General features: G+C 41.3%; 1 protein-coding gene across 15 annotated transcripts; it reads left to right on the forward strand.

The window, feature by feature from the left end:
• The first annotated feature begins 910 nt into the window (after window positions 1–910).
• Window positions 911–26,405, forward strand: Smg6 (Smg6 nonsense mediated mRNA decay factor). 15 transcript variants are annotated; one of them, XR_015323838.1, is made up of 29 exons: window positions 1,151–1,356; window positions 1,498–1,696; window positions 1,866–1,956; window positions 3,776–3,916; window positions 4,701–4,785; window positions 5,269–5,436; window positions 5,603–6,014; window positions 8,394–8,534; window positions 8,795–9,281; window positions 9,411–9,694; window positions 9,951–10,075; window positions 10,802–11,509; window positions 11,882–12,328; window positions 13,550–13,760; window positions 13,921–14,187; window positions 14,412–14,591; window positions 14,718–14,920; window positions 15,195–15,306; window positions 15,500–15,713; window positions 15,909–16,104; window positions 16,290–16,418; window positions 16,575–16,753; window positions 16,901–17,172; window positions 17,250–17,426; window positions 17,639–17,789; window positions 18,034–18,254; window positions 18,761–19,113; window positions 24,166–24,599; window positions 26,137–26,405. XR_015323838.1 is itself a non-coding variant. In XM_086983761.1 (27 exons), exons 3-27 carry the CDS (start codon window positions 1,932–1,934, stop codon window positions 19,055–19,057), a joined length of 5,832 nt encoding a protein of 1,943 aa, XP_086839887.1. In that variant the 5' UTR covers window positions 1,151–1,356; window positions 1,498–1,746; window positions 1,866–1,931; the 3' UTR covers window positions 19,058–22,106. The 15 variants fall into 15 exon arrangements, 12 of the variants coding, with proteins under 12 accessions (XP_022656320.1, XP_086839891.1, XP_022656325.1 ...); XR_015323837.1 differs by lacking the exon at window positions 26,137–26,405 and having other exon boundaries at window positions 24,166–24,810; XR_015323839.1 differs by lacking the exons at window positions 24,166–24,599; window positions 26,137–26,405 and adding an exon at window positions 19,787–22,106.
• Window positions 26,406–26,515: the final 110 nt, after the last annotated feature.

Genomic DNA, 26,515 nt, shown 5'->3' on the forward strand with positions numbered 1-26,515 from the left:
AATTTGAAAACATTGCCTAAGTATTCATTTGGTTTACAACGCACATGAGAGATTTGGCTGTTCTTACATATATAAATGACGCTTTTGGTCCAATGGTTTCTCATACCATAAAGAGATAATCCATAATTACGCACAACTATTGCATAATAATAATACTAGTAATTCAAAGAGTAAAAGCAGATATCGTAAGCATGCATATGCATACGATGAATGAGATAAATAAAACAAGCTAATTTTTGACACTCTCAATTACTTTTATTGAAATTAGCTTTCAAATAATAACGTCAGTTTGCAATGCCTTTGTTCAAGTGAAAAAAAAGCTTATTTTCTTAATAAAAGTACTGTTAAACGCCTAAAGATAACCGACCACGGTAAGTTATCAGTCCTACCATGTATGTTTAAAGAAATATTGGGTTTTTACTAGCGATTATCCTATTTTATGGAGTAGGAAAGGAAACCTTATACGAGATATATGCTGTTATATACAACCGTATGTATTTTTTCTTTATTTACTAATATATGTAGTATAAAATGTCGATTGTGGGGCAAGGAACAAATCTCCCAGGGAGCAGTCATTATAAGTGTTTCTGTATATTTATAGGCACTAAACGCGCATCTTATAGATTTACCAGTTTGGCTAAATATTATATATCTATATTATTATTATTTATTATAATACTAAATATAGATTAGTTCTGCTGCTCTCTCGTTTTTCATTTATTGAGCTCGTCTGATTTAGAATTTGCATTCAACTAACTCGGTTTTGAGTCGTGAGGCTCATTTAACGAAATCTAGTTGCATTGTACTACCCCTGCCTCCTCTCGCGCCGCAAACACCTCTTCCATCATAGATCACGACATCCATCAGTTGCACTTAAATGATGATTTCTGCCTACTCCTAAACCAGAGTAACCCACTGACAGCCGCTAGGTCAGATGTAAATAACTACACAGCACGTCTTTACCCGTCTATCGACTATTAGATGCATACGATTCTGCGCGTGCATCGGGGCATATGTACGCGTCTAAAATTAAGTCCCGCTTACAAGGGTGACACCAACGGAGTTTATTTCTAACTTCGATTCGCCACTCGTACACCAACGACACTGATGATTTAGTGAAAACAATCTTTCATAAGCGTTGTGAGTATCCTACGCAGCAGCCAAGTGACCGCTCAAGCATTGCTGGGAAACAAGGGTTTTGGAGAAAATCATACAGCAGCAGCGGCAGCATCATATTCGGCGGCCCTCCACAGCACCGACTGTAACGGTCTGCGCTACTGCTGCTGCTGTGCTGTTGGATAAGAGAGGCAGAAAGTAAGCTCAGCAAGACCCACTCTGATCAGGCTCCCAAAGGGTGTAAGTCGTTGATACTATATTTAATAATAGGTTACTTAAGACTTGTTCTCATAAAAGTAATGACTAAAAGTGTTAAAATCTAAAAACAAAAAAGAGAGAGGCAGACCTTTGTATGTATAAATTTCTTTGTGTATTGCTCAGTCAACGTTCTTTGATCTGGGATTCCTGCTACTGCTGCTGCTGCTACTGCTGCTGCTGCTGCTGCTGCTAGTGTTGTGTGTATGAGTGCGCTTGCAGGCCTTGTTGGGTTGTCTGTTGTGCGGCGGAGCTTAACTACGCAGATGACGACAGGCAGGGTGTAATGATCCATGGAGCTGGAGCTGTGAAATTTAGCAGTGATGTTAGTATATCGTCCACACCAGCAGCACTTTCTGTGAATCGATGTAGACCGTGAGCCTATTTTTCTTTATTTTTTGATGGTCAAAGAAGACCTTAACAGTAAATGTAACTAAGAGCTACAACAATAGTAGGGTAATAACGACTTCTACTTTCTAACCCCATACACACAGAACGACGATCAACAACAATTGACTTTAATGTGAGGAATATCGCGGCCGGCATAATTGTGAACTTACATGAGCATCATGGGAGATAGTACGGGTAAGTTTGGTGAGGGTGTTTTTCACATTCTGCTTGGACAGACAAGTCCTTCGTTTATCCGATATTCCTATAGATTTTTATATATTCAACGATTGCATGAACAATCGTAGCGCAAGAACGAAACGAATAGTTCAGTGCACGGCGTCTATTTATGAACCACTTGTGGTTTTTGTCTCGTGATGGAAAATGGGAGAATGTACATTTCAGTTGCAACCGTTTGATTGGTAATTCGCCATCTTGTGTATTGCACACAGTAATACAAGAATTCCTTAAGACGTATTAGGATTGAGCTTATATTATATCTATTAGTATCCTGTATTAGGTGTTTGAATTGATCGAGGATCTCGTCGCATCTTGTTACTGTTGGTGTCTATGCAAAATACATTTTAAAAATCTGGGTTTTGTCACTGCTACGTATTCCATTCTAACTGCTTCTCATCGCTAGAACCGATTGAACTTCGTTGCTACTTCTTTGTTTCTATCGCGAAAACGACAATGTTTTGATAGAAAATTAGTGTTGTGTCGCATTTATTGTTCACGCGAACGCGTCACAAATCAGGGAACGCATTGAACGTATGCCAGCTACAACGATGATGCAATCCGCGCAGTATTCCTACTAGCATACCTAGGCTATTCCAGCTATATAGATGGATACGTAGCGTTCGTACACCGTCATGATTCAAGTCGATGCACGGACATATCATAGAGCGCAAATGTGAGATTTTGTTCGTGTAAACTAAGATAAACCAAATTATCTTAACGGACATTGTTAATTAAAGGACGATAAGCCTAGTAGATGAGACAGTCGTTGGACAACGGGAAGTGTTCGATGTTGTTATCGATTTTTATAGAGCCGTTGTTAACGAGGAATTTTGTTTTAGAATACTGTTCTGTGACATCTGCTAATAAGTAATATTTAAGTTAATTAATTTACTTGCAGACTATCGGTATCTGTCTTAACGGCAGCAAATTCAAGTGAGCTCAACAAGTAATCGCCTTTTTCAAATGTTTTTGTGTACATGTACATATCAGCTTATGTGTTATTAACTAGAATTACATTCATATTAGCAGTGTATTCACGTCTCGTGCTGTAATAAGTAACATTGAATGGATAGACTAGCTCCATTGTTTATTCAAAACTGATCAGGTAGGTCTAGAGTCATCTAGACATGTTTCATCTTTTAGGTCAATTGGAAGCTATAATGCAGTATTAAGCATCGTCGGAGAGGTAAGGATTAACAAGGCTTCAGGCAGCTTTACCTATACAAGCGTTTCTACGTAATTACATTTTTCGAGTGCTGTGCTTTGTCGACGACCCGAATTTTATCATGTTCATCTAATGCGCCTCGCAAAGACCTCGTATAAGAGTCATCGCAACCAAGTTGCCATAAGGGTCACTTAGCGAAAAACAGGCATAGCCACTCCAAGGAAAATGAAGATTTATAAAATTAAAAAAATCAGTGGTGCCTTACAATACCATAATCAGTCGTTTTGATAATGTGCACCACACGGCTCACACTTAATGTTTATCCGTTTTAATGGCAAGCGCGAGCGTTGTTGTCACATACATACATACTCAATCAACTTATATGGTCAGCGTCGGTGAATTCTCAAAGACGTTGCGCTGTGTTGCTGTTGTAATAAAATTCGAATGATTGCGCCATTTCGTGTGAGTTACTCCTTGAGGCGCTTCAGGTGCGGTGTGCGCGGTCTGAACTCTGTATGTTCTAAGATGGCCGCTGTTTTAGAAATTTGATTGTTATTATCAAGTCGTACGAAGATTGTTGCCTACATTTATCAAAAAGAATGTTTCACACAGAACCAGATGGTGGTGGGACCAGTGGTGGGACCGGCCGACGTCGCCGTAATACAAAACAGGACCGAGCACTTTACCAGCCTGGTAAGGGATTGGGCGGAGGCAGTCGGGGATCCCCGGCGCCGTCAACAGGCTCTAATCAGGGTATGTCAATCTCCGAGTCAAAAAAAAACCTACCCATAATTACAACTCAGACTTAAGTTTTCGTACAAATGATGAGCCACTTAACCAATCTGTTAAAGGCGAAACATGTTTCTGGATGTAAGTATCAACACAGAAGCAACAAGATAGCAGCGCGTATACAACGCGACGTACCAACGTAACTCAACGATCGCTAAAGAAAAACTCCTCCTGTGTGTAGATTTGAGAATTATCAAGCAAAGGACTGCCGTCAGATTGCCGGATCGTGTGTACAGTCCAAAGAGATAATAGCCTTTCGAAACGAAATTACTATGATCTTTGATAGGCCAAGCCTGTCTACCCGGCGCGGGCACTCTGTTCGAGGTCCGTGCAAATTTTATGGAGTAACGAACAGTAAGTCTAGCCCAGTTTCGATGCAAATGCTAAGAATCGCTTTGTCAAGAGCATACCGCAATATTATCTTTACATTACTGGACGATGCGAGTAATGTGCATACCCTAACTTCTTGAATACGTACATATTAATGAGTGGGGCGCCATATTTTGCTAGCTAGTGAGCCGAAAACTACAGAATAGGATGTTCTGATTAGTTTTGGTGAGATAGAAAAATGGTTATTCTTTTGTTGCTGTCGTTGCGCTTTCTGTGCTGTTACTTTAGTTCCATTTAGTTCCAGTTAAGTTTCAAAATGTTTTTCCATTGAAATTTCTATTGTTGGTGTTGGTAACACACATATGAAGCCTAGACAATATATATAGCTTTTAATAATTGCATATACGGCTTGTTGCAGGAGATCGAGGCGATCCAATGGATGCAGTGCAGCAGAAACTTCAAGAGATGAGTATGCGCGGACCTCCATTTCCCAGCATGAGAAGGTAACTGCAGACTGCACGAATATGAAACTACCTATAAATCACGCGATAAGAGTTCATAGATTAATAGATGGCAAATAGATGGCCCTCCGAGGCATACTAAACGCGCTATTATACAGGCAGTAGGTAGCAAAGGTGTAAAGAACGACTGAGAAATAGATATTAACAATAACAATTCAATATTATTTATTAACACGGTTCAAAAGATTTTCAAATCTAACGTTACGTCACTGAAACGAAGGAATCCTTTTTGTTTTCAAGAAATAGCCGTGTCAAGTTAATATTTTCAAAATGAATGTGGTTGTATAATGCATGATTAGTTGCACGCACATTCCTCATTGGTTTTCAAAAAATACGAGGGCTATCGTTGAAATATCTAGCGCTAACAAAACTTGATAGAAAATCACGATTTTATCGTCGGTGAACTGAAAACAAATTATAACAGCACACTCATGAGACTAATTATTCAAATATGTTAATTTTTAGGGGTGGTCGTGGCGGACGTGGGCAAGGTGAGCTTTGGCGGCCGGAGAAGCTCGACAATAGCTCCAACAATAACCACAATAATCGTACTGGAGGCAATGATAGTAGTAACAATCGAGGAGGAGGAGGAGGAGGAGGAGGAGGGCAGCAAAACGAGTCAACTCGTTGGAAGTAAGCGCCATTAGAAACAGACATTCAGCAGACACTTATCGCCATTACACTGAATATTATACATTATTTTTTTGAATTTCAGATATTCGTATTACTATCATCATGCAGCACATATCTAACGTTATTTTTTATTTTGCTGTTGTTTATTGCGTAATAATATGGTCAGATCCGACCGGCGAGTAAGCCCATCTGATCGATGGAGGTCAAATGGCAATGATGAGTCTTCGCGGACACTTCGTGGGTCTATAAAGGATCTTACGGCCGGCACTGGGAACGGAAATGATGGAGCTGGTGACCGTGGAGATAGGAGTGTTGAAAGGGCGCGCAGGGACTCAAACTGTTCCCAAATGTCTGTTGCATCTAGTGGAGGTCCTGGAAACAGCAGCAACGGCAGGGTCTCGTCCAATTGGAGAGGAAGAAACGTTGCTGGTCGGAATGGACAAAATCGTCAGCAGCAAGATAACAGAAGAGCAGGAGGTGGCCGAAACCCGAATAACAATAATAATAACAGTGTTGGAAGAGAAGACGACAGTGGACGTGGACCAGGCCAAGATGAGGAGCTGAGCTGGCAGAAACAGGTGAAAATTTGGCTCGGACATTGTGTATCGCTGGGGCTTAAAACTAATACAACGTGAGACGCGTGGTATATATATATGAATATACCACGCGTAATATATATATATATATATATATATATATATTAGTATTTCTAGTTCCGTCGGCGGTGAGCATATTATACATTCCAGCCGGCTGATTATAGCTAAGCGCTAGCGGTCAAATCTCGTGATTGTTGCAGCATAATGCATGCCATAGTTCGAATGATTATAACTCACAACCTTCCAGATCTTCCTATGTCGTCAGTTTTTTTTTTGGTGTAGACTTCAAGTATTCTCACAGATCTTTTGATCCGAAGAACGGGTCTATGAGACCGTCCGACCCATTAGGAGACTGTGACGATAGGAGTATGCAGCTGTTCCGTCCTGTTAGAAATAAATTTTTTTCTGAAGTTCTCGCTAATGCATGGTAAAATAGCTTCCCTGTATACATATGTATGTGCATACGTATATATACGCATAGATATCGAAGCAATAATGAGGTTTGATTGCTGTCGACTAGCTATTAGCCGGCCAGCTAAAGGATATTATATACTCACCGCCGATACAACTACTGTAATATGTATTTTGTTCGTCCCTTTCACTCGATCAGGTTACCAGGCGAGATACCTTTGCCCCACTCCCAATCTTTCTAAATCTTGTAGGTTGCCCCACTCCCAATCTTTCTAAATCTTGTAGGTTGGTGGTAACATGTTGTTATCGTGGTCCGCGATAGGTGACGGCGTGACTTTCGCTATGACGCCTCATCCAACTCCGAATTTAAATAACAGCTTCAGAACCTGTTCAACATCTGGCGTTAAAAACGCAGGAAGACAGGCTCCCCGAGCTGAAGCGCCGAGGGCGAAGGCGTTGCAGTGTTAAAAACAAGCTTCAGCTGGCGAAGTCAAGCATGAGATTATTCCCACAGCTTTGATGTAGAACCGCCAGGCGCTCCAGCCCACGAACTGGTCGAGCGTTTGGTCACGTCATCGTCCTAACAGCTGTTGTACTTTGCGGTGCGATCAAGTTGTGCCAACTTAATTCGCCACGGATTCCACAGTAGGATCGATCAGCTGCGCCACCTGCAGCTGCGTCGTCTTTTCACGCAAAATTGTTGCATAACAGCCTCAGCAAATGCTTCCGTCAAGGCTCGTGTAGACTATTGCCGATGTAGAATCCAAGTGGTATACTTCACAGACCGAGGAGCTTGTAAGAGACTCCGTACCTACACACTCCTGAAATTGGCCGAACTTGCTACCACCTTTCACAAGACTGGCCGTTGTCCAAGATAGTTGACTAAGGCTTTACATGCACCTTTTGGGTTGGCAGTAGGCGCGTCATGTAGAATAACCTGTGAATTCATCTCAGTACTTTAATCGTGGTCCTCGGTAGCCCGATTGCCGCAACTGCCCATTTTGACGCCTTTGGAAATATCAATTAACCCTTCTTGGTCATGACGGGGTAAAAACCACTCGGCACATACTAAAATACACGTTTCCTTTCTTTCCATCAAATACTTGATATTTTCCCAATAAGAGTTGCCCAAGGGTGGCATTGTATGCCAACTGGTGAATACTTCTAGTTGGTTTTTTCCTGCCTTTGACGCCTCCAGCGACAGTCAAAGGTTACTGGTGGGTGTTAATTCATGTGTTCCAGAAACCCGATTAATACAGGGCTCTTTCAGCACTGGTGCATAGTACGGCCCATACTGATTTCGCACCTTCTGATTTCATGTCGATGAACTTGGACAGATTGTGTGGCCCGATGAATCGCACGGCGGAGAGACCGAGCTAGCGTGGCCTGGTATTCAATGGTTACTCATGCGATAGCACAGTTTAATGCAGTGACTCGTGGAGCCAGGTTGGGCAGACGTAGCCGCCGTCATAATCCTACGGTGTATAAAACCGGGCGCCCAATCCGAGAACGAATAAGCCGCTGGGATAACGTTCGCAGAGACGAATCAAGAGTATTGTGTAATCGTAACCCTCTAGTTCGTATATTAGAACCTGTTTGATCTTAATGATCAATGACCACAATATTTTTTTCTCGCTTCTATTTGATCGATTCGTTCGGTGAGCCGACTTGCTCTGGAAAGCATTCATTTAATTTCCGTTTAGAAATTTCACAGTTGTCCGCTTGGATTACGATCACTAGACTATACCGTACTAAAACCGAGCCACGTGAATTTACTCGCACCACACGTCCACTGCTGCCATTAGATCATTACTTACACTGATGACAAGGCATACTGCTTGCAAGTAGTTATTAACCGGCCTGATATATATTAAAAAAGAAAACATATGGTTTATTATTTGTTTCTCAATTTGAAACTTTAAGGGTTTTACAATGTTTGCACTTCCTTAGGGTGTGGTGCCTCCTAGGGGTAACGTTTCTGGCCGACAGCTGTGGGTGGACGAATCTAGTGAGAAAAACGACTACAAAGCAGGAGGATCATGGAGGTCCGGATCACAGGGTGACAACGCTACTGGCCGCCAAGGGGAAAAGGTATCTCAACTGCATTTTAGTATTAGTAATCGAACTTTAAATTTGTTGTTGTGATGATGTCAGATCAGTCTGAGCAAGTTTGACCTTGTTACTAAGACTAGCGGAGAACCCAATGTATTTTATTTGTTACCCCTTAAAATTCCATTTCGCCATCCGGTCTGTTCATTTATTAAAAACGAACATTGCTTAGTTCTTTATGGCACCACCTGATTGGAAAGACTTGTTATTAATCGGATGCTTTTTGTTGCAATTAATTGCAGTCATGCACTGGCAGTAATGGAAATGATGTGAATGGTTCCGATGGCGGAAAAGGCCGCAGACGAGACAGCCGTCGAGAGAGGCGGTCGCGAGGTCGGGGACCTCTAGAGAGACGAAGACCTGACGATCTTCTTGATGACGATACACCAGATCAAGATGAAGAAGAGGACCCGCAGGACGCTGATCCTAGTCACGATGAAGCGGCTGCCACCGAGAAACCATTAAGTACTGCAGCTAGTGCTGAAGAAGAGTCCTTCAGCATTCAAGACGATCGTAAAGTGGCTTCTCAGGAGATTCAAGAGAAGCCGAATGGCAGCGAAAGCCATGAACAGCTACAGGAAAGCGCACCCAAACAAACAGAGACGGGAACCCAAAAAACTCAAGAACAGTCGAATCAATTAGAAGTTGCACTCTGTGACGCTAATGCATCGGCGGATCCGACAGGGGAGAAGCAAGTCCCGCTGCAGTTCGTCGATCCTGAAGATGATGGTAAGCAACTTCTAAGCATTTAGCAGTAAGGTGAATAAGTTACGTTTGTGTTATTTGCAATAATTGTCGACGATTCTTCCGATTTTCATGTAATCGTCTAAACCTAGTTCGTACGTTGCTACTTAACAGATGACAATGAGCTAATATCGCTGCAGCTCCCGGGCGAACAAGAGAACGGTCCGGTAGCCCGGCTTGACTGGACGGAATGTCCAACGCCCCCGCCGCTTGAAGAACTCGAAAGTCACCAGGAAGAAATCCAGCCTGTCTATCAGATGGACCGCGAATGTGGTGATCGTAATGGCCGTAATATGAGTCCGATCACTCGAGCAAGTATGGTCCACCGTGGATACGATGACTTCGCGGGCAGGGGCAATGCAGCCAGTTACGAGGTGGACCGACCACATTCTACACAAGTCAGTGACAATGACTTTTATGAACTTAGTTGCTCCAGTCTGTATGAGTTTCCACATATAAGAATTAGAGTCACAATTTTCTCAGTATGATGTGAGTGGTCCATCAAATTATGCTTATCTTAGTCTCAGCTGATTACAAGAGATAGAAATGATTGTGTAAACTCTGCAAAATTAGGACAATGGTGCAACGGACTATATAGCCTAAGAAATCAAGATTCATTAATCAAGCTCTTATTAAAGAGATGTTATCTTCTAGATGGCACAATCATCAGACAGTTGGATAGGAGGGCGTCGACGTCTGGATAGTGACGCAAGTAGCAGCTTTTCACAGTACAGTGGGAGAAGCTACAATCAACCCGGTGGCGGAAGACGTGATCGTAGGTAAGCTGCAGAGGAAACGACAGCAATTACCTCTTAATTAGTTTTCCCATTATTCTTAAAGTAATATTATAAGATCTCCAGTGTTTCTGTACGTGCCTTTAAAGGTATCGTCTATGACCATAATTACAGACGAATCAAAAGCTAAAAAAGGCTGTGCGTTAAGTCACATGAGGGTTCGAGCTGATCGGGTCATTTTTACTTTGATTTGAATACAAAAACGTTTTATTTCCTACCAAAGCTTGGGTGGGTACATAAATCTAATCATTAACGCTCTACCCATGCCAACATGACTCCAACACATTTTCCATTAGAATGTTGTTATCTATTTCTTGCGTTGGCAAACGTTAGTTTTATTGAGGCATCTAGCTGGTTCCTACGTTTTGAAGCTGACTTCTCTAAACTCTCATCATCTGGGTCATGCGTCTAAACTCTCTAGAGTTTAGACGTATGACCCAGAAATCTAGAAATCTAGCAGATAATCAGATGAAATGTTTCGATTTATTTCGACGATTAATAAATTCCCAGCATAGTAGGAAGTATGGTTAATGTTAAAGTTAAGTCCTGACGGTGTTATAATAATATAACGTAAATATATAACATATAATGTTAATGTAATAATAATAAACAATAATAATATAATAGTTTCCTCAAAGCTACGAAACGTATTACCATACAATGTAATCATTTTGACATTCAATCAAACGCTCTAAATATTGTAATGTTTAGAATGAGCGAGCGCAGCGCCGGAGGTGGTCGCTACGATCGAGGCAGCAGAAGAGATTCGCCGTCCAGTTCTCGCCGAAGTCCAGACTTCAATCGAGATCGAGGAGATAAGCGAGACTGGAACCGGGAGCGAGCCGAAAGTCGAAACTCACACCAAAGCGGCGATCAGAAACGTTATGGAGGCTTCCAGGCCGACACACTTCCGCCGCGTTTCCTGAAGCAGCGTGAAGAAGAGATGAGATTGCAGCAGCAGCAGCTGGACCGTCAGATGCTAATTGAGCAGATGCAGCGTCAAAAGCGGGAAGAGAAAGAGGCCCGTGAACGCCAACGAAAGGAACAGGTTCAACTCCTCCAGAGGCAACGGGATCAGCAGCAGATAGCAGCTCGAGAGCGGGCTTCGGAACAACAAACTAGCCGCACCAAACCTGTTGAAGTGGAGAATTGGAGGCGAAGAGATCACTTATCTGCAAACAGTCAAAAGGCAAAGGACAATGTCGGCAATGACAAGGGAGACAGGCCGCAGGCATCGTCTGCTTCGACATCGCCTAGAACGATGCCAGCTGTTGACAGGCATATTCGTAACAACAACAACAATATCAGTAATCACAGTAGCAACAAAAGCAACGCGGCCGGTCACAACAACAATGCTGGCAACAGCAATGGAGCCAGTGGCGGCCGAAACCTGAACACCAATTGGAGAAGTTCCGCAAGGTAAAACCACCACGAGGCTTGTGAAATTGGAGAACTTTCAAGGTCATCATAAAAGGGGTCTTTAGAAAAGCTAAGTCATTAATCATATCATGATTGTTTGAGGCGTTCGTAGCAGCCAACTTCCAACTTGAACAAAAAAATAGCTAGTTTTTTTGTTCATGTTTCTCATGAATTATAAGACCATCATATTGCATAGGGGGGTGGTGAGGGCCCTTTCCGTGACAATGTTTCGTGCATCTGATGGGGCATTAAGTGTGTTCGAATGACACCCAAAACTGGGTTTAACTGTCCCCAATACAACGTGAAGCTACGTGGAGTTTTCATAGTAACTGGTATATTGGTGCATGCTCCTTTCGTATATATTTTTATTAGTGGCAGTAACATGGCGGGTAGCAGGAACCCGCCTCGTGACCCTCTGCCCAGAGAGATTTGGACCAGGAATTCGGCTGCACCAGCATCGGCGATGGAAAAACGTGGCTCGGGAGGAACCAATCAGAGGGATGACCGCCACAGGGATAATAGACGAGGCGACGGAAAAGATTCGAGGCTGGGGTTTGACAGGGATTCGGACAAAAACTGCGATAGCAGCAACAGCAGAGATGGCGGTAGAGGTTCTGTAAAACACGGTAGGGATATGAAGGACTTCCAGGATAGGGACTACAAAGACGCGGGGGGAGGACAACGAAATGCGAAAGAAATTGACCAACGGCAGAGGGACATCAAAGGCGCAGGGGGCGGCAGTAACAAGCCATTGATGAGCGTACGGCCGGTTCCACAAGTTAGGGAAGACGCTAGGGAGCGAGGAGGTGGCATTCACAGGTAAGCAGCTTGGCTCGCTTGTCTTCTAATCAGGAGGCGGTAATGTGTTTTAAATTAACCATCTTTGTCACATAACCTTGTAGAGCTTGTACCATAAAATTACGTATTTCATAAAGATTTACATAGACATGTGATATGGGATGCTCTTCATCGGTTTAATCTGTTGAAACACACTCCATTTAGTAAACATACTAGTTTTCATGTCGTCATGCCAAATGGAATTATCATGCAATTGCACAGGGAAGCTGTCAGTCGCCACCCACTTCGTGGACAAAAAGCAGAGGGCTTCAGTTGTATCAGCTACTATAAACTTACCCACAGATCTAGCGTCTACTCTTCATGCAAACGCACCATGCTACCTTTCGGTCGCCTCTGCAGAGAAATATACAGCTTAAAGTTTACCGTGCCTTCGTGCAGTATTTTTTTCCGTTTAATCCAACCACGTGTATAACTTACTCCTCTGATCTGTATTTATTCAGTACATAACAGGACCTAGCTGGCGATTCCATGTACTGCAGTGGTCAGTTTCTTTCTCATGGTGCAAAGTTTACTTCTACAGGCAGTTTATCAAACATGTACCATTAAAGCAGCGTTTTACTAAGTACTAAATATTAAGCGCTGTATAGCAAATCAATTACTCGATGACTTATTAATCAATTCATATACCGTGAAGCGTCGTTCTTTTAATTTATCATCCAATTAATCTAATTCGTTCTACTATGATCACGTGATACTGGTATGTAATCGGTCAGACCGCAGAAGCAGATTCAAGTGTATCTGAATACCCTGACCAGTTCTCTATACGAGTTGTTGAGCAAGAGAGCTCCATGTTGCATATACCTACCATAAAAACTGACATTTTACGTCCGGTTTCGCCGTTAGGCATTGCATCAGATGGACGGACGGCTGGCTCCTGCCGGCACGAAACGAAGTCTATTTATGCCTATTTAAGCTTAGCACTAAACTACCAAGGGGATTTATCTCGACTTCTTTTTGAAATCTACTCTAGTCTAACAAGCGGCCTTAATAATAAGAAAATGTTTGTACATCCTTATAATCTTGGACCTACTCTATGTACTTGAATTAGCTATTGTATAGTTTGGAGTCAACTAAAAAATATTGGAATTTGTTAGATATGAGTAAATGAGGGCCACTCATTTACTAATTTTTTCATATCGAGCCAACGACAAAATACGTTTGGTTTCTTGCGCTATCCTATAGGAATCTGAAAGGAGCTGCTGAGAAAAACTTGGCGGAAGGAGCCGATCTAGAAAAAGAATTGGCTGCGAATTTAGTTGATGCGGTTAAGGTCGGTGGGGGGGTGAAACGTCTAACTGAACTTCGGGCTAAAATCCAGCGACGCTATGAGCACATAATTCTGCACGATCCTCGATATTCCACCGAAAAGAACGTCGAACAGATGCTTTGGAAGGTAACATATCTGTAAGCTAATTATACAGACGGTGATTGTGTATGGGTGATGAGGAATAATCATTAGATATAGTGAAAAATGTAGGAATATACAGTAGGTGTGAGTGTAAAGAATTGATTATTAAAAGAAAGTTACTAAAGCGCTATTCGTGTGATTTCAGTCGGTGTACCATCAGGTAATCGAGGGACTCCGTCGTGAATGTGTGGACCACGGAGGTTCACGAGCGAGCATTGAGATCCGAGGCGAAATCTGTGCGATTGTGGAGGAGGGTCTAACTTTCTATGAGAGTTTGCTTGAAGGGATGCAGGAACTCCATGGATTTAGATTAGATCAAAGTTCCCACACATCGCTAGGAGATAGTTACGCAGGAGATTCTAACGGATCCCGTGGCAGTAAACACGGTCCACCCAATAGCACGCCAGTCAAGGTAGATGCTACTATATATCTGATGGCATTTTTTCCCTTGAATAGTCAACTGTCTAATGCAACATGTAACATGTTGCTAATATGGCGGGATTTAGCGTGTTCCAATGCTTGATCACAATAATGGAGCGATGGCAACAGTATCTTGGAATCTAGCGTATTCAGCCTATGTGCAAACAATACGTTTAATCAATTCCTTAGCTTAAATGGGTTTGTACGTTCTTTTAGATCTTGTTGGTTTCAGCACAAAAGATGCTGATTAGCCTGGGCGATCTGTGTCGATACCGAGAGCAGGCATTGGAGAGTGCGAACTTTGCTCGAGCCAGAGACTTTTATCTGAGAGCGCAGCAGCTTGCCCCTAAAAACGGCAAACCCTATAATCAGCTCGCATTACTCGCTGTCTATTCGGTAAATGACAATAATTTTATTTTTGTAAGCTTGTAGTATTTGAGCAGTTATATAGCAACTCCCCAAAAAATCGCTGTTAACGTCTTTTCGTGCATTTCGATCGAATGTATTGCATTTGTCGAGTAGCGGCGCAAACTGGACGCCGTTTACTATTACATGCGCAGTCTGGCCGCTAGCAATCCCTTCCTCTCTGCAAAGGAGTCTCTAACGACCCTCTTCGACGAAGTGAGGAAGAGCTGCGAGGCAATCGATCGACAGAGGAAAATCCAAAAAGGTCTTCAGGATAATACCAGAACGAAGGCGCACATGGCTCTTCCAGAACTTGCTAGGTATGTGCTAAGGTAATAGTTTTATAATGACAGTTCGACAGTCTACGTATTGATGCGGCTACACCATTAGATCTAGACCATTAGATATCTGCGTGAGATGGTACGAATATTACCACTCTACACTTTGAAAGTGACAAGGAATGAATTCTCTTTCTTCGTATACGGGTAAATCGTTTAATCGCGAACGGTTATGCATATAGCATATCTGTTCTTAGTAGGATAAGTTTTAGAACAGCGTTGTTTATACAGTTGTTGCCTGGCATATTTAATACAGGTGCGAAATTTGGATCAGGCCAGATGGATCCAGCTGGCAGCGTCGCGGTGATTCTGAGCTCGAACAAAAGCTTGAGCTGCTTGAAGAAATCAATGCACTATCTGATTTCGATGTAAGTACATTAGCCGTTTTGCTTTTAACAATTTTCTTTTCAGGGCGTTTATCTTGTCATTACTTACAATGAAATATTACTATTTCGAGTACTTGATTATAACACTAATAAGTGCGTGAATTGTTGATTATTGAGCCACATCTCGAATACAAATTAGGAATAAGCGCGTTTCCTTTTTGCACGATATTTGCAGCTGACAAAGCGGTTCACCCTGTCTTTCCTTCACGTACACGGAAAGCTATTCTCGAAGATCGGAATGGAACATTTCGGAGAAACTGCAGCTCAGATGCTCCTTGAGCTGCGTACACTATTGCGAAGACCGCAGACACCCGGCGCCGGTGCACGATTCCTCCAATTGCTGGCCATCTGCATGTTCTCCATTGCAAACAATTCGCTTAAAAGTATGCGTGCGTATGTTAGACGGTAAATCATAACGGACTGTATGGAGAAATTTGACTATGGTCAAGCATAAAAGCTATAAGCGATATGTTACTTTTATTAAATGTCAGCCCAGACAACGACAACCCGCAGCCAGTTTATTGTTTCTATGAGTATTCGTGTGTTGCTTTATATTTCGCGAACATTCAATGTGAACTTTCCAGATACGGCTACGCTGGCGTCTAATGCACGTTCGCTAATGCAGGAGCTATCAGTCCAAGTGGCGATGTCGTTGGTAGCTCATATAATGGAGTTCTGCACCGAACGCATTGAAGAACATCTTCGCTGTCGGACCTCTAAGGATCCCGGTTGTTACGAGACAGCTAAAAGAGATGAAGAGCATCTTCCCGTAGACGAGCAGTGAGTTTACCACCAATATCGTGTTTTGAGGAGAATGAAAGAAGTTCACTCAGTTTACGTTGGTTTGACAACCATGTTTTACACACCGATTAGGGGTGAGATTAGGCTTGAAGCTTTGGTTTTTCTATATTCTGCCTCGATATTGACATAACTTTTCGATCTTTCTATAATTGTTCTTATCGCAGGATTAACTACCCGTTACTTCCGCCCGACGTGGAAGAGCTGCTTTCAGTTTTAAAAGTCTGGACTGACTGGATGTCGGGTACTAAGATGCTTTGGTGTCCACCACCGAATCCTTGCGAATTCGCTACACAGTAAGTACGATTTGCAAATCATTGAAAAGTAGCAGGCGAACTATATGATGAAAAACGTTCATTTTAGTTTAACGCAGAGTAAACACATTCTAAACCGTCCCTGATGGTTGCGGATCATCAAATTTCATATGAATTTCGATTTTATGTCAATGACAGCACAAAATGTGGGGATATTTGGTCATCTTTAGCGGAACTTCTTACCGCGTTAATGCGAGCAGATTCAGCGCATGTCGGACAAATGGCACCAGAATTCACAACATGCCGAACGCTCGCACAGTCGATGGAGGTATTGCTTCCAGAAGATTCGGCGCTCGCAGGCTTCGTACCACTTCTCGGTAAGCCACGAATATTGTGGCCCATAAACCTATAATGATGCAATTTAAAACTTAATGTATGTATTATAATGTCGGATTGTAATGATGTTATACAGATGAATGATCTTATTGACGATTGTCAACGAAATTTTTGGTATGAATGGGTAGGTTCTCCGGTGGATACGTTTTTCGCGGCACCAGTTCCAGCTAGCCAAATAGGAGCACTTCGAACCGCGCTCCGAATCAGCCGATTGCACTTTTTCGGCGACTATCTGTGCGGGCTGACACCTTCGCCTTATCTGCACTTTGACGTAAGAAGGTCAGCGTATGGCTCGCTGTTGCCCGAAGCTGGGGACGATGGAGGCCAAACGGAAGAATTAATCGCAGGCGCAGACGACATTGGATTAGACGAAGAAGACGATGAGCCTGCATACGAATCGGTGAGTCGGATAGTGTTCTAAACGGTAATCTGTATTAATAAATATAACAACATTAATCTGTAAATTGTGTTCAACAGCAAACGGGATCAGATGATCCTTCAGATGACGACGCTGTCGTCGCGCTTGAAGGTGATGATCAACTCGGACAGGCTGGAGTCGCCGGCGGAAGTGGCGAGATGGAGAAACTGCGAAGGAAAAAGCATCTCCTTCAAAAACGTGTCAAACGACACAACCGTGTGCAAGCTTATATCGAGGTAAGTGAGACAAATTATGGGAACAGTGTTAACCGTAGGTCCATTATAGACGAAACTGTAGATAGCACTGGCTTGACAAAAAATAATTTAAGTGAATACTTTGCTTCGATACAACTATACGAAATAAAAATTGAGACCAGAGTAGGATTCTTGATGATGTCCTCCCAATCTAAATGTGTTTGATTCTATCTGTCACGCGTGTGGGTCTACAGCGGGTGTTGCATAGCAGTCGAGTAGGAACAACCATCCTGGAAATTCGACCCCGCTTTCTAATCCCTGACACAAACTGCCTTGTGGATCATCTCGATAAGGTCCGCGCTCTCGTCGCTTGTAAAACGTATTCTATCTATATTCCGATAATTGGTAAGTCAAACATTTCGATGTTGTACATAGCATTAGGACGAAAAGAGTGTATGATTAGGTGCAGGCTCTCGATCATTTGTCTATTCTAAAGTACCTGGCGAGAGCAACAATAGGAAGGACGTTCTTGATTATTATTATTAGGTTTCTCTCCCATAATGATCAAAGATCATCCATTGTAGTAACTATCAAGTCTTATCTTGAGAGTTATCCATATAGTAATGATACTGTTGTACGTGCTTTGCAGTTGTGAGTGAGCTAGACGGCCTGGCTCGCGGTTGCATGTCAAATGCTCGGACGCATCAAACTCCAGCACATGCCGCTCGAGTGACAACGTTTGCTCGTGAAGCTCTCGGTTATCTGGAGAACCGATTTACTCGAAGAGAGCCGAAATTGCGGACAATCACTTCAAGAGGAAACCTAATAGACTCTATTTCATTTCGCACGGAAGTCGGCAATGATCTTGCTGTATGTAAATTACAAGTGATTATAATACATCTATAAACTCCACTTAAAGCCGCTCTGGTATGCTTCACTGTTGATGTGATATATCTCTAAAGTTGATAGCTGTCCAGCAATACATAAATGTATAAGATTACCGTTAGACCTGGCGTGGCAATTCCACGATTCAATCAAGCTTCAGTAAGCGCACTTTAACTAGTAGTTTTTCTGTAGAGCTTGACATTAACCAGTGGTTTTGCGATACCAAACGTTCTTGAAATCTTTGTTGGCAACAAAATTGCTCAAAACAGTCCAGATTGATTGGTATTATTAAGAAAACTTCTGAATATGTATCCAACCAATCGTTATAGCGCACGAAGTCACATGATGCAACTTTAGTGGAACGCATAACACCCACGTACATAGCCTTATCGTAACTAAGTAGGTACATACTAGTACTAACTTTTATTATGCGACAAACATCGATTTCTTTGAACCTCGTGCTTATACCTAATAGATAATTTTTGTTTTAGGGCGTGACAAATGACGATTTGATTTTGTCGTGCGCCGTCAGCTTGGGCAAATCTTCAGCGAGTGGTGGCGAATTGAATGGAGGTTTGTCGCTGGTAGGAGGTAGTCAAACATCAGGCGCAGGCCATTCCCTTCAACCGGGTGAAACGGAGGCACCCTTGCGACTTTTCCGTGAAGCGGTTCTGCTCACCGAAGATCGAAACCTCGCCGTGAAGGCAATGGCACACAATGTTCCAGTTAGGGACATCGTCAGTTTTGTCCGATGGGCTCAACTACCACCTGTTGACGAGGATATATAAACGAGTCAAAGAGCTGATTTAGCGAGCGGACCTGAGAAAAGAAAGAACGACATTCTGTATGTACGAGTATAGGCCCTGAGTATATATATATATATATATATATATATATTATAGGCCTCACAATACCAAGACGTGGTTATAATGCGTGTTTAGTTTAGTTTAGTTAAACTCATGAAGCAGTGCTTACACAATCGCTACCACTAGACCATCAAATGTACAGAAAAACATAGGAGTAGATGGTAGTATGATAAATGGCACTATCCACAACCTTATCACGGAGGGTAAACGCAGCTTCTTTGACACGTTATCGACGACAGTTCCCATGTAAGGCCTACAGATGCACCTCAGAGGTTTGGGCTCCGTTAGCCAATGTCCCCTTATGTCGCGCACTGATAACTGCACCCGCTTATATTCGAAAGAGTGCCGCTTTTTAAGGTAATTCTACCAATCCACTTTCTGTACGTGTGACTTTGATGTGAATATCACGATCATTTGTCATTTCGCCGACTCTTTAAGTCATGTTTTGCAAATTCGCGATGTTATCATTTCAGTCTCTACTAGTTCTTTGCATGTACTTTCGCCATTTACCCAATATGTTGGCCCTTTCGTAGCGTTACTAACAGACAATTTTCTCATTTCATGGAATACATGTTCTTATGGATAAGATGATAGGTTAAAAAGTACTTGCCTCGAAGAAGGCGGCTGATCTCAATAATTCGATTTTTCCAGCTATGCGATCTCGTATGTTCTATAAACTCCTAAAAGAAGGAAGAACAATACCTAAAAAAAATAATGGCAGCAACATTTAGCAGAAAGAACAAGTCTTGCGCGATGGCGGCCGCACCTTTCAATGGTTGATCCGACTTCAGTATGAAGGAATGCGTACACTCAATATACAACTGAACACGGTTCAAGTGACAGAAGCAACCCATCCGAAATGTGGCTTCTACGATAGCGGACTATGGGGCACGGAAAAATCACTATTGTGGCCGATAATAACGGTACAATTTTCGAGTGGAAAACAAAATTCTAAATGATATTTACACACACGAGTCAGTCTCATGCAGAGAACAAGCACTGAGCTGAAGAAGATTCTATAAATCGGTGAAATGGCAAAGATGGAGGTGATACAAAAACAGTGCAGTAGCAGAAAATTGCCACCGTCTATTCCAAGGAACCAACCACCGTGTGTTTGAGAATATGGCTCCCCATTCCGGTGTGACCACGACATGTGATGTAATAATAGCATGGTACTAGTAATTACCAATGGTACTAGAAATTCAAGCACGATATGCTCAAAGAAGCATTGATCAGATATAGAGTTTATCCTCTTCATGTTAATACGACGCTGAAGAATTATGAATATACGCGTATTTCACAGTACATCCTTGATACGTCGGAAATTCGAGCCGAACGATAACGATCATTGTGACGAGTGCTACCCCGGGCCTCTAACTCGGATTGCGATATATATATCGCAATGTAATTTGTGGTTGAAATGCACTCTGTTTCTGTTGGAAGACAAGAATTAAGAAGAACGAAAATTCAATTCTGAGTGAATGTAAATTTGATCGATGTTGTTCCAATTTGACTCCATTAATCTATCGGGAACTATCATAGTCATCCATAAGTGATCGTTAACTTACAGAAGAACTGACACGTCCCTGTAAAAATCTCTTCATCAACTGAATCTGTCTGAAACTAAGCTACAACCAGCAGTACTATTTTAAAGTGTCATAACTTTATTCGTTATTGATAATAGGAAAACAAACTGACATCGCATCTGAACAATGGCGATAGGTGATATATATCTTATAGAGAAGGTGATATATATCTGTAGAAGGTAAATAGCCGACAGTTAATCTTAACCATGCGTACTATAGTAGCTATTATGGTCATATTATTATAATTATATGATTGTCTGTTTCTGTTAGGTAGAAAAATTATTGCATTGTGTGAAAAACGAAAGGATGCATAAAAATGATCATGGACAGAAATTCATGTTGATGTCGGTAACCGCTGAAGCTAAGCTAGAGCCGAAAGAATTTTTGTCAAAGACTTCTCGAGGATCGTTTTGCCTGATATACATATACATATTATGCACGTATGCTATACATGTACACATGTGTTTAATTTTATTGGGTTTTTGTTTTCTGTTTCAGTTTGACATTATGTGTATTATTTTGCGTTGTTTTCTTCGTCTTCTTCGCAAGTCAATACATGCTTTCACGGACATCCTTCTGTTCGTTTCTATATTTACAATACACTATATATCTGCTACATCTTGTCAATTATGGTGCGTCCAGCCAGCGGCAGTAATCGGGTATTGACTATAAACTCGAGAGGCTGTCGTGTTGAGACGCTGCTATCGCATAAACGTCATTTCTCTTTAACGTGAGAACAACTCAGAGACTATATATATTCTTAGGTACGTTCGGTGGGAACCTTGAGCACGCATTGTCTTGTACGGCGGTAGGCACAAAACAAACACATTAAACGTAAAAGATTTTCTTTTTGTGAATGAATAATCATGCATGGTAAACAAACTCGCCGGAGCTCCAATCACATGATAATATCATAAATAACGCATGCCTTATTTATTTCACACATTGTTCTCGCTCTATATTTATATATAACTTTTTTCATTATCGCTTCCAACATTATCAGTGTTTAAGAAGCATTCTAACTCCACTCAGCGTCAGAATAACATAAGAAAGATTCTACTTATGGGACGTATTTTCATAGCAGCGAGTGATAGCATTGGCAGTATAAATATTCTCATAACGGCTGCTTCTTGACTCGTTCCTTTCCACGATGATGATAATGTCTCTTTGCTGCTTTACGCGGCCTAATATCTCAATTTGTGCGCAAATGCTAATTACTTCGTAAAAACAGTATATGTGTGATACACCACCATCGATAGTAGTAATGGCCTGTAATGGTATTTCATTACAATTATGAATTAATAGATATTAAATAAGACTTAAAAGTAATGCCGATAAGTAAAGAAATAAAGCAACGAACTGTGCTCTGGAATCTTGTCACTAAATGGTAATGGTCTATTTATTTCAAAATATATTGGCAAAACAAGCAAGCTTTGTTACGTTGTACCTGGTCCCAGGTAGCATATTGAATCTACTTAGCGATGATTAATGTGTTAGCAAAGTTGTTCGAACAAAGGAAGGATTTGCGCATGTATGCAGATAGTGCGGGCGTGCATATATAGTACGAGTAGGCCCTATCCCAGCAAGATCATCTTCGATCTTCCAAATTCTACCTTATCTCTTTCAAAATAAGTCTTGCAAAATTCAGTACGTGCAATAGGCGGGCGACTATGACACCGTGGGTCCGATCATGGATCGGGCTTTTGCCGAAAAATCGAACGCTTTATTCATATATTTTTGACCCAGAAATCATTTATCTCTGAAATAAAACAATGTTTTTGAAAGTTTCCACGCCTGTGTGCCTAAATAAATATTACTGCGGTGTATAAAGAGAGTAAAAATATTGACTATATTAATACAGCTGTTTTGTCTTTTGTGTAATAGTATGACGCTTGCGCAAAAATTAAATGTTAGGTGAATGAGATTTCCTTTGATAAAGTTTTATTAGGGTGACATCTAATGAACGTAAATAATCAATACTCAAGTTTAATGCATCAGTCTTGGGCAATTCTGTTAGACTTTTCAATTTTTCTAGCTTAAAGTATAGATACTCATTTAAGTGTGCATAACCGTAGCAAGTTTGACGCGGTTCTTTGTTTAAAACAGCGACAAGCCTGACCTGTTATTGGCGTTATTCAGTTTCTAAACCACTGGGCACTGAGGACACGTTGCAAATGCACAGAGCGAACTAACAACCATACCTGCGTGTCGCTGCAGGTTATCATTGCGTACTCTAAGCCCGACACAGAAGTATGCTCTGGAACTTCAAAAATCAACGAAGGGGGCATTCTGCAATATAATTAATGAACAAATCTAACAGAATATAAAACCCTGAATAATCACCGATGTTACCGGCTGCTGCAAGATTAAGTTAAATTAAATTTGGACAAAAATGCGGTTGAAGTTGAAACACTGAAAGCACTGACAACAATGGAGCAAATACTAAAAAACCTTTTAAAAATACTTGGACTCAGGCGTTTTCCCCGATTTTCACAAATCCTTGACGAAAGACAATTATTTCCTTAGGAGAACTTATTGGATGATGCATTGATTGCTTTACTTAATCCTTCGGCAGTTTCACAACACTATCCCTCTAGAAACGGAAGAATAGGCACCCAAAAAGAATAGGGGTAAGTTCATACTGGATTGTGGGTGCAATAAAGCATATCCGCCAAGGTCCGGTATTTTTCCTAAGGCATGAAAATTGCGGTTGAAAAAGAGCTAACGGATGGCCAATCTATTAATGAAATCCGTTTAAGTGGAAGTTGCTCCTAACTGGTCATGCTTCCAGGTTGCACCCCTCCAATCATACAGAAATCATAGGATGTTTTCATAAAGTGACCATCCTGCTGCTAATAGTGATAGTTAAACTCATGAGGCATCTAAACCCCGATAGTTCGATGTAGTCTTTTTGAATACAGACGGATGTTAAAAGTTTTGTCACTAAGAATGCTTCTGGCTCTATTTACCGAAAGATATTTTTGTGGATTTATATTTGCAAATATTATCAGGGTAACAGATATCGTTACAACAGGTAGTTCCGGTCGTAACTTCTTCTAGAAGTCAAGTTTTTCGTTCCTAAAGGGAATCTACCATTTCTTAGCTGCGTATAACTGCCGAATACTCAAACATGTGGAATGTTTCGTTGATAATTTGCGCCAGCTTATTACCTTCCCAAAAATAATTGTACACCTAACATTCTCGTTTCGATTGTCAACATTTTTTCGAACATAACTCTGTAAGCATCCCTTGGATTCAGATTAGCAGATTATCACGGCACTGTAGGTGTGTGAAAAGCACAGCCTTTAAACCATTTACAACTTCTCCACAGGAGAGTCAAAATAACCACTAAAAAATACGCCGCAAGCTTATCCGTTTATCCAATAAATGTATATCCACCTTTTATTATTAGTCCTTCTTACACCCCTGCTTTATTTCCCGTAGGTAAAATTGGTCCAGGATGCCCCAGCATGATGGTGTAGACGGCACTCCAACGAACCTGGACTCCTGGAGTTGCCGGTTCTAGTCCCGCAGGATACAATAGAATGACGGCCAGTATCAGCAAACACTTCAACGATGTATTGAAATTACACAGGAACCAAGATGGCATAGACACTGGACGCTTCAGGCGCCAAAAGACAAAGATGGTAGAACTTATAGTCTTTAAGAGTTTGTAACACGCCTAACCTTCTTGTAAGAATAGAGTATGAGAACACTGATGATTTTAAAGATCAGTGAAAATGATGTCAATATGACGGGCTTCTCGTGGACGTCGACAGGATGGACTTGCGGTTGCTGTCCCAATTAACGTGATGAATGAGCAGACGACATTGCCGTTTGTAAATGTTCCGCAAACCCAATTTGACGTTCAACTGATGGTGAGATCTGACACAAATTTTTTTCTCGTTTATGGACGGGCCTATATGCAAAATGCGATAATGAATATAATTCATATGCACAAAAGTGATGCGCTGCTAGCAAACATTAAAGCAATCTCTTTGGCGGTAGTATCAGGCAAGCCTTGTAAGTTGTACTGGAATAGTACCGCGTAACAATTTCTACGAATAAAAATCTGTTCTTGCGAATAAATTATGATTATTAAAAATAACTGTTATGTTCAGCTGCTGTCTTCGGACAATAGTATTTAAATTGTAAACAACTAACTAGCAATCATAGGATACACGCTTATGGTGTACGCTTATTTAAAACTAGTTTTTCTATAAAAAATCATTAAATATACATTTTTTCAGTAGCGCTAGGTCTATTGATTGCTATTAGAAGTAATGTACATACTGCACTATATAAAGTGACAGCTTTAATGATGGAGTGAGTGGACGTGCCGGACTCCTAATACCAAATGCTTAGGTCAGTTGCAGTGATTTACTGATATCAGCTGAGTGAGCAGGTAGATTTAACTACGATGCACTCTCAAGCCCAAAAAGAAAAGAAGAACGCTTGCTTGGGAATAATTTTATCAGGAGACAATCTGTCTTCGGTCAGCACACTTAAGATGGTGTGCAATCTGCAGAAGAGAGCGACAATCACAGTCATGAGCAACATTCTGCCCCAAAATAGCACTTCCAGCAGCGTTTGTTATTCCTAAATTCTGCAGTGGCCAACATGTATTCAGCAAGAAATCTTAGACTCATATTATCAGTTGTTATGAAATGTAATTTTGGGTGGATCCTGAATGGTTAAATCGGCTAAAACAGTCGCGAACTCCCCCGTTAATTTAATTAAGATCTTGTGAGATCATTATAAGTGAGAATATTGACTTAAGATCCTGACTTTTAAAAAAACAGCCGGCTGAGCAAAATTCGATGACCTAGACCGAAAATTCGCTCAAGGTTGTTGGCCTAATTATAGCCTATTTGATGTGGACGTCGTACAGATTCGACTATAAACCTACTGACCTTGTATAATTAACCTTTTTATCACACTTCGAAACTATTTGACATATGAATTAATTCAGATCGAAACAAATCCAACAAAAGTTCAAATGACCATCTTTGTTTTTTGGTGCTAGTTACTGGCATCGTTCTGAACATTTCAAAAGGCCCTATTACAGTAACTATTTTTTTGATTTTGCTGTACAATTTCTAACCATATACAAAACCAGATTGTCGCTTAGGGGAGCAGCAAACGATACCTTTCCGCAATGCAACGGTTGCTTGTCTGCGTTTACGTAATAAATTTCGCTCAAAGATTCGATCTTATCTAAACATATCACTTGGTATAACTTTTTATCAATGGCTCTATTTTCTTTTGTTAAACGAAATATGTATAGTTAGGGGATATTGTTGCGAGCTAGTCCATGTGGTCGTATAGTTGCCGTAACTAATTAGGCTATGGTTTGCAATTGTATATTAAACAAAGGAGCAACGACTAGTTAAAAAAACGAGTATGGTTTTACAGTGAAGGCCTCGGAACTTTCCAGCGTCTGGTTCGCCAGTTCCAATCTGCCCAATGGAAGGACGAGAGTGACGTTAAAAATCGATTTCTGACACGGTCATGTTTCCGACACTAAGCTTTCATATATGGTTAATTAAGGCTGATAAAAGGTTAGATCATGAAATGGAGTCCAGAAATAGCGTCGTAAAGTCATCGTCATCACCTAAATATATTTGTTAATTTTATTCGTATTTATCTTAAATGAAAAGTGAATAAAAAGGCGTCCGCTTCTGGAGTGAGATTAAAAGGTCGTATCTTTCCAAATGCGTGCTCTTCTAATATCCTCGAAGTTAATGGAAGTCGTTTCCGTTAGTGTTGACTAATGAAGCTAAACATCATAATG

Source organism: Varroa destructor, unplaced genomic scaffold (assembly GCF_002443255.2).
Source record: "Varroa destructor unplaced genomic scaffold, Vdes_3.0 BEIS01000003.1, whole genome shotgun sequence".
Lineage (NCBI taxonomy): Eukaryota > Metazoa > Arthropoda > Arachnida > Mesostigmata > Varroidae > Varroa > Varroa destructor.

Bases quoted from the DNA above. Each gene is read 5' to 3' on its own strand.
- Smg6 (XM_022800585.2), top strand. From the start codon at position 1,932: ATGAGCATCATGGGAGATAGTACGG. The intron at 9,282-9,410 runs GTAAGCAACTTC...GCTACTTAACAG, and splicing joins CGTCGATCCTGAAGATGATG to ATGACAATGAGCTAATATCG. The intron at 11,510-11,881 runs GTAAAACCACCA...TATTTTTATTAG, and splicing joins AATTGGAGAAGTTCCGCAAG to TGGCAGTAACATGGCGGGTA.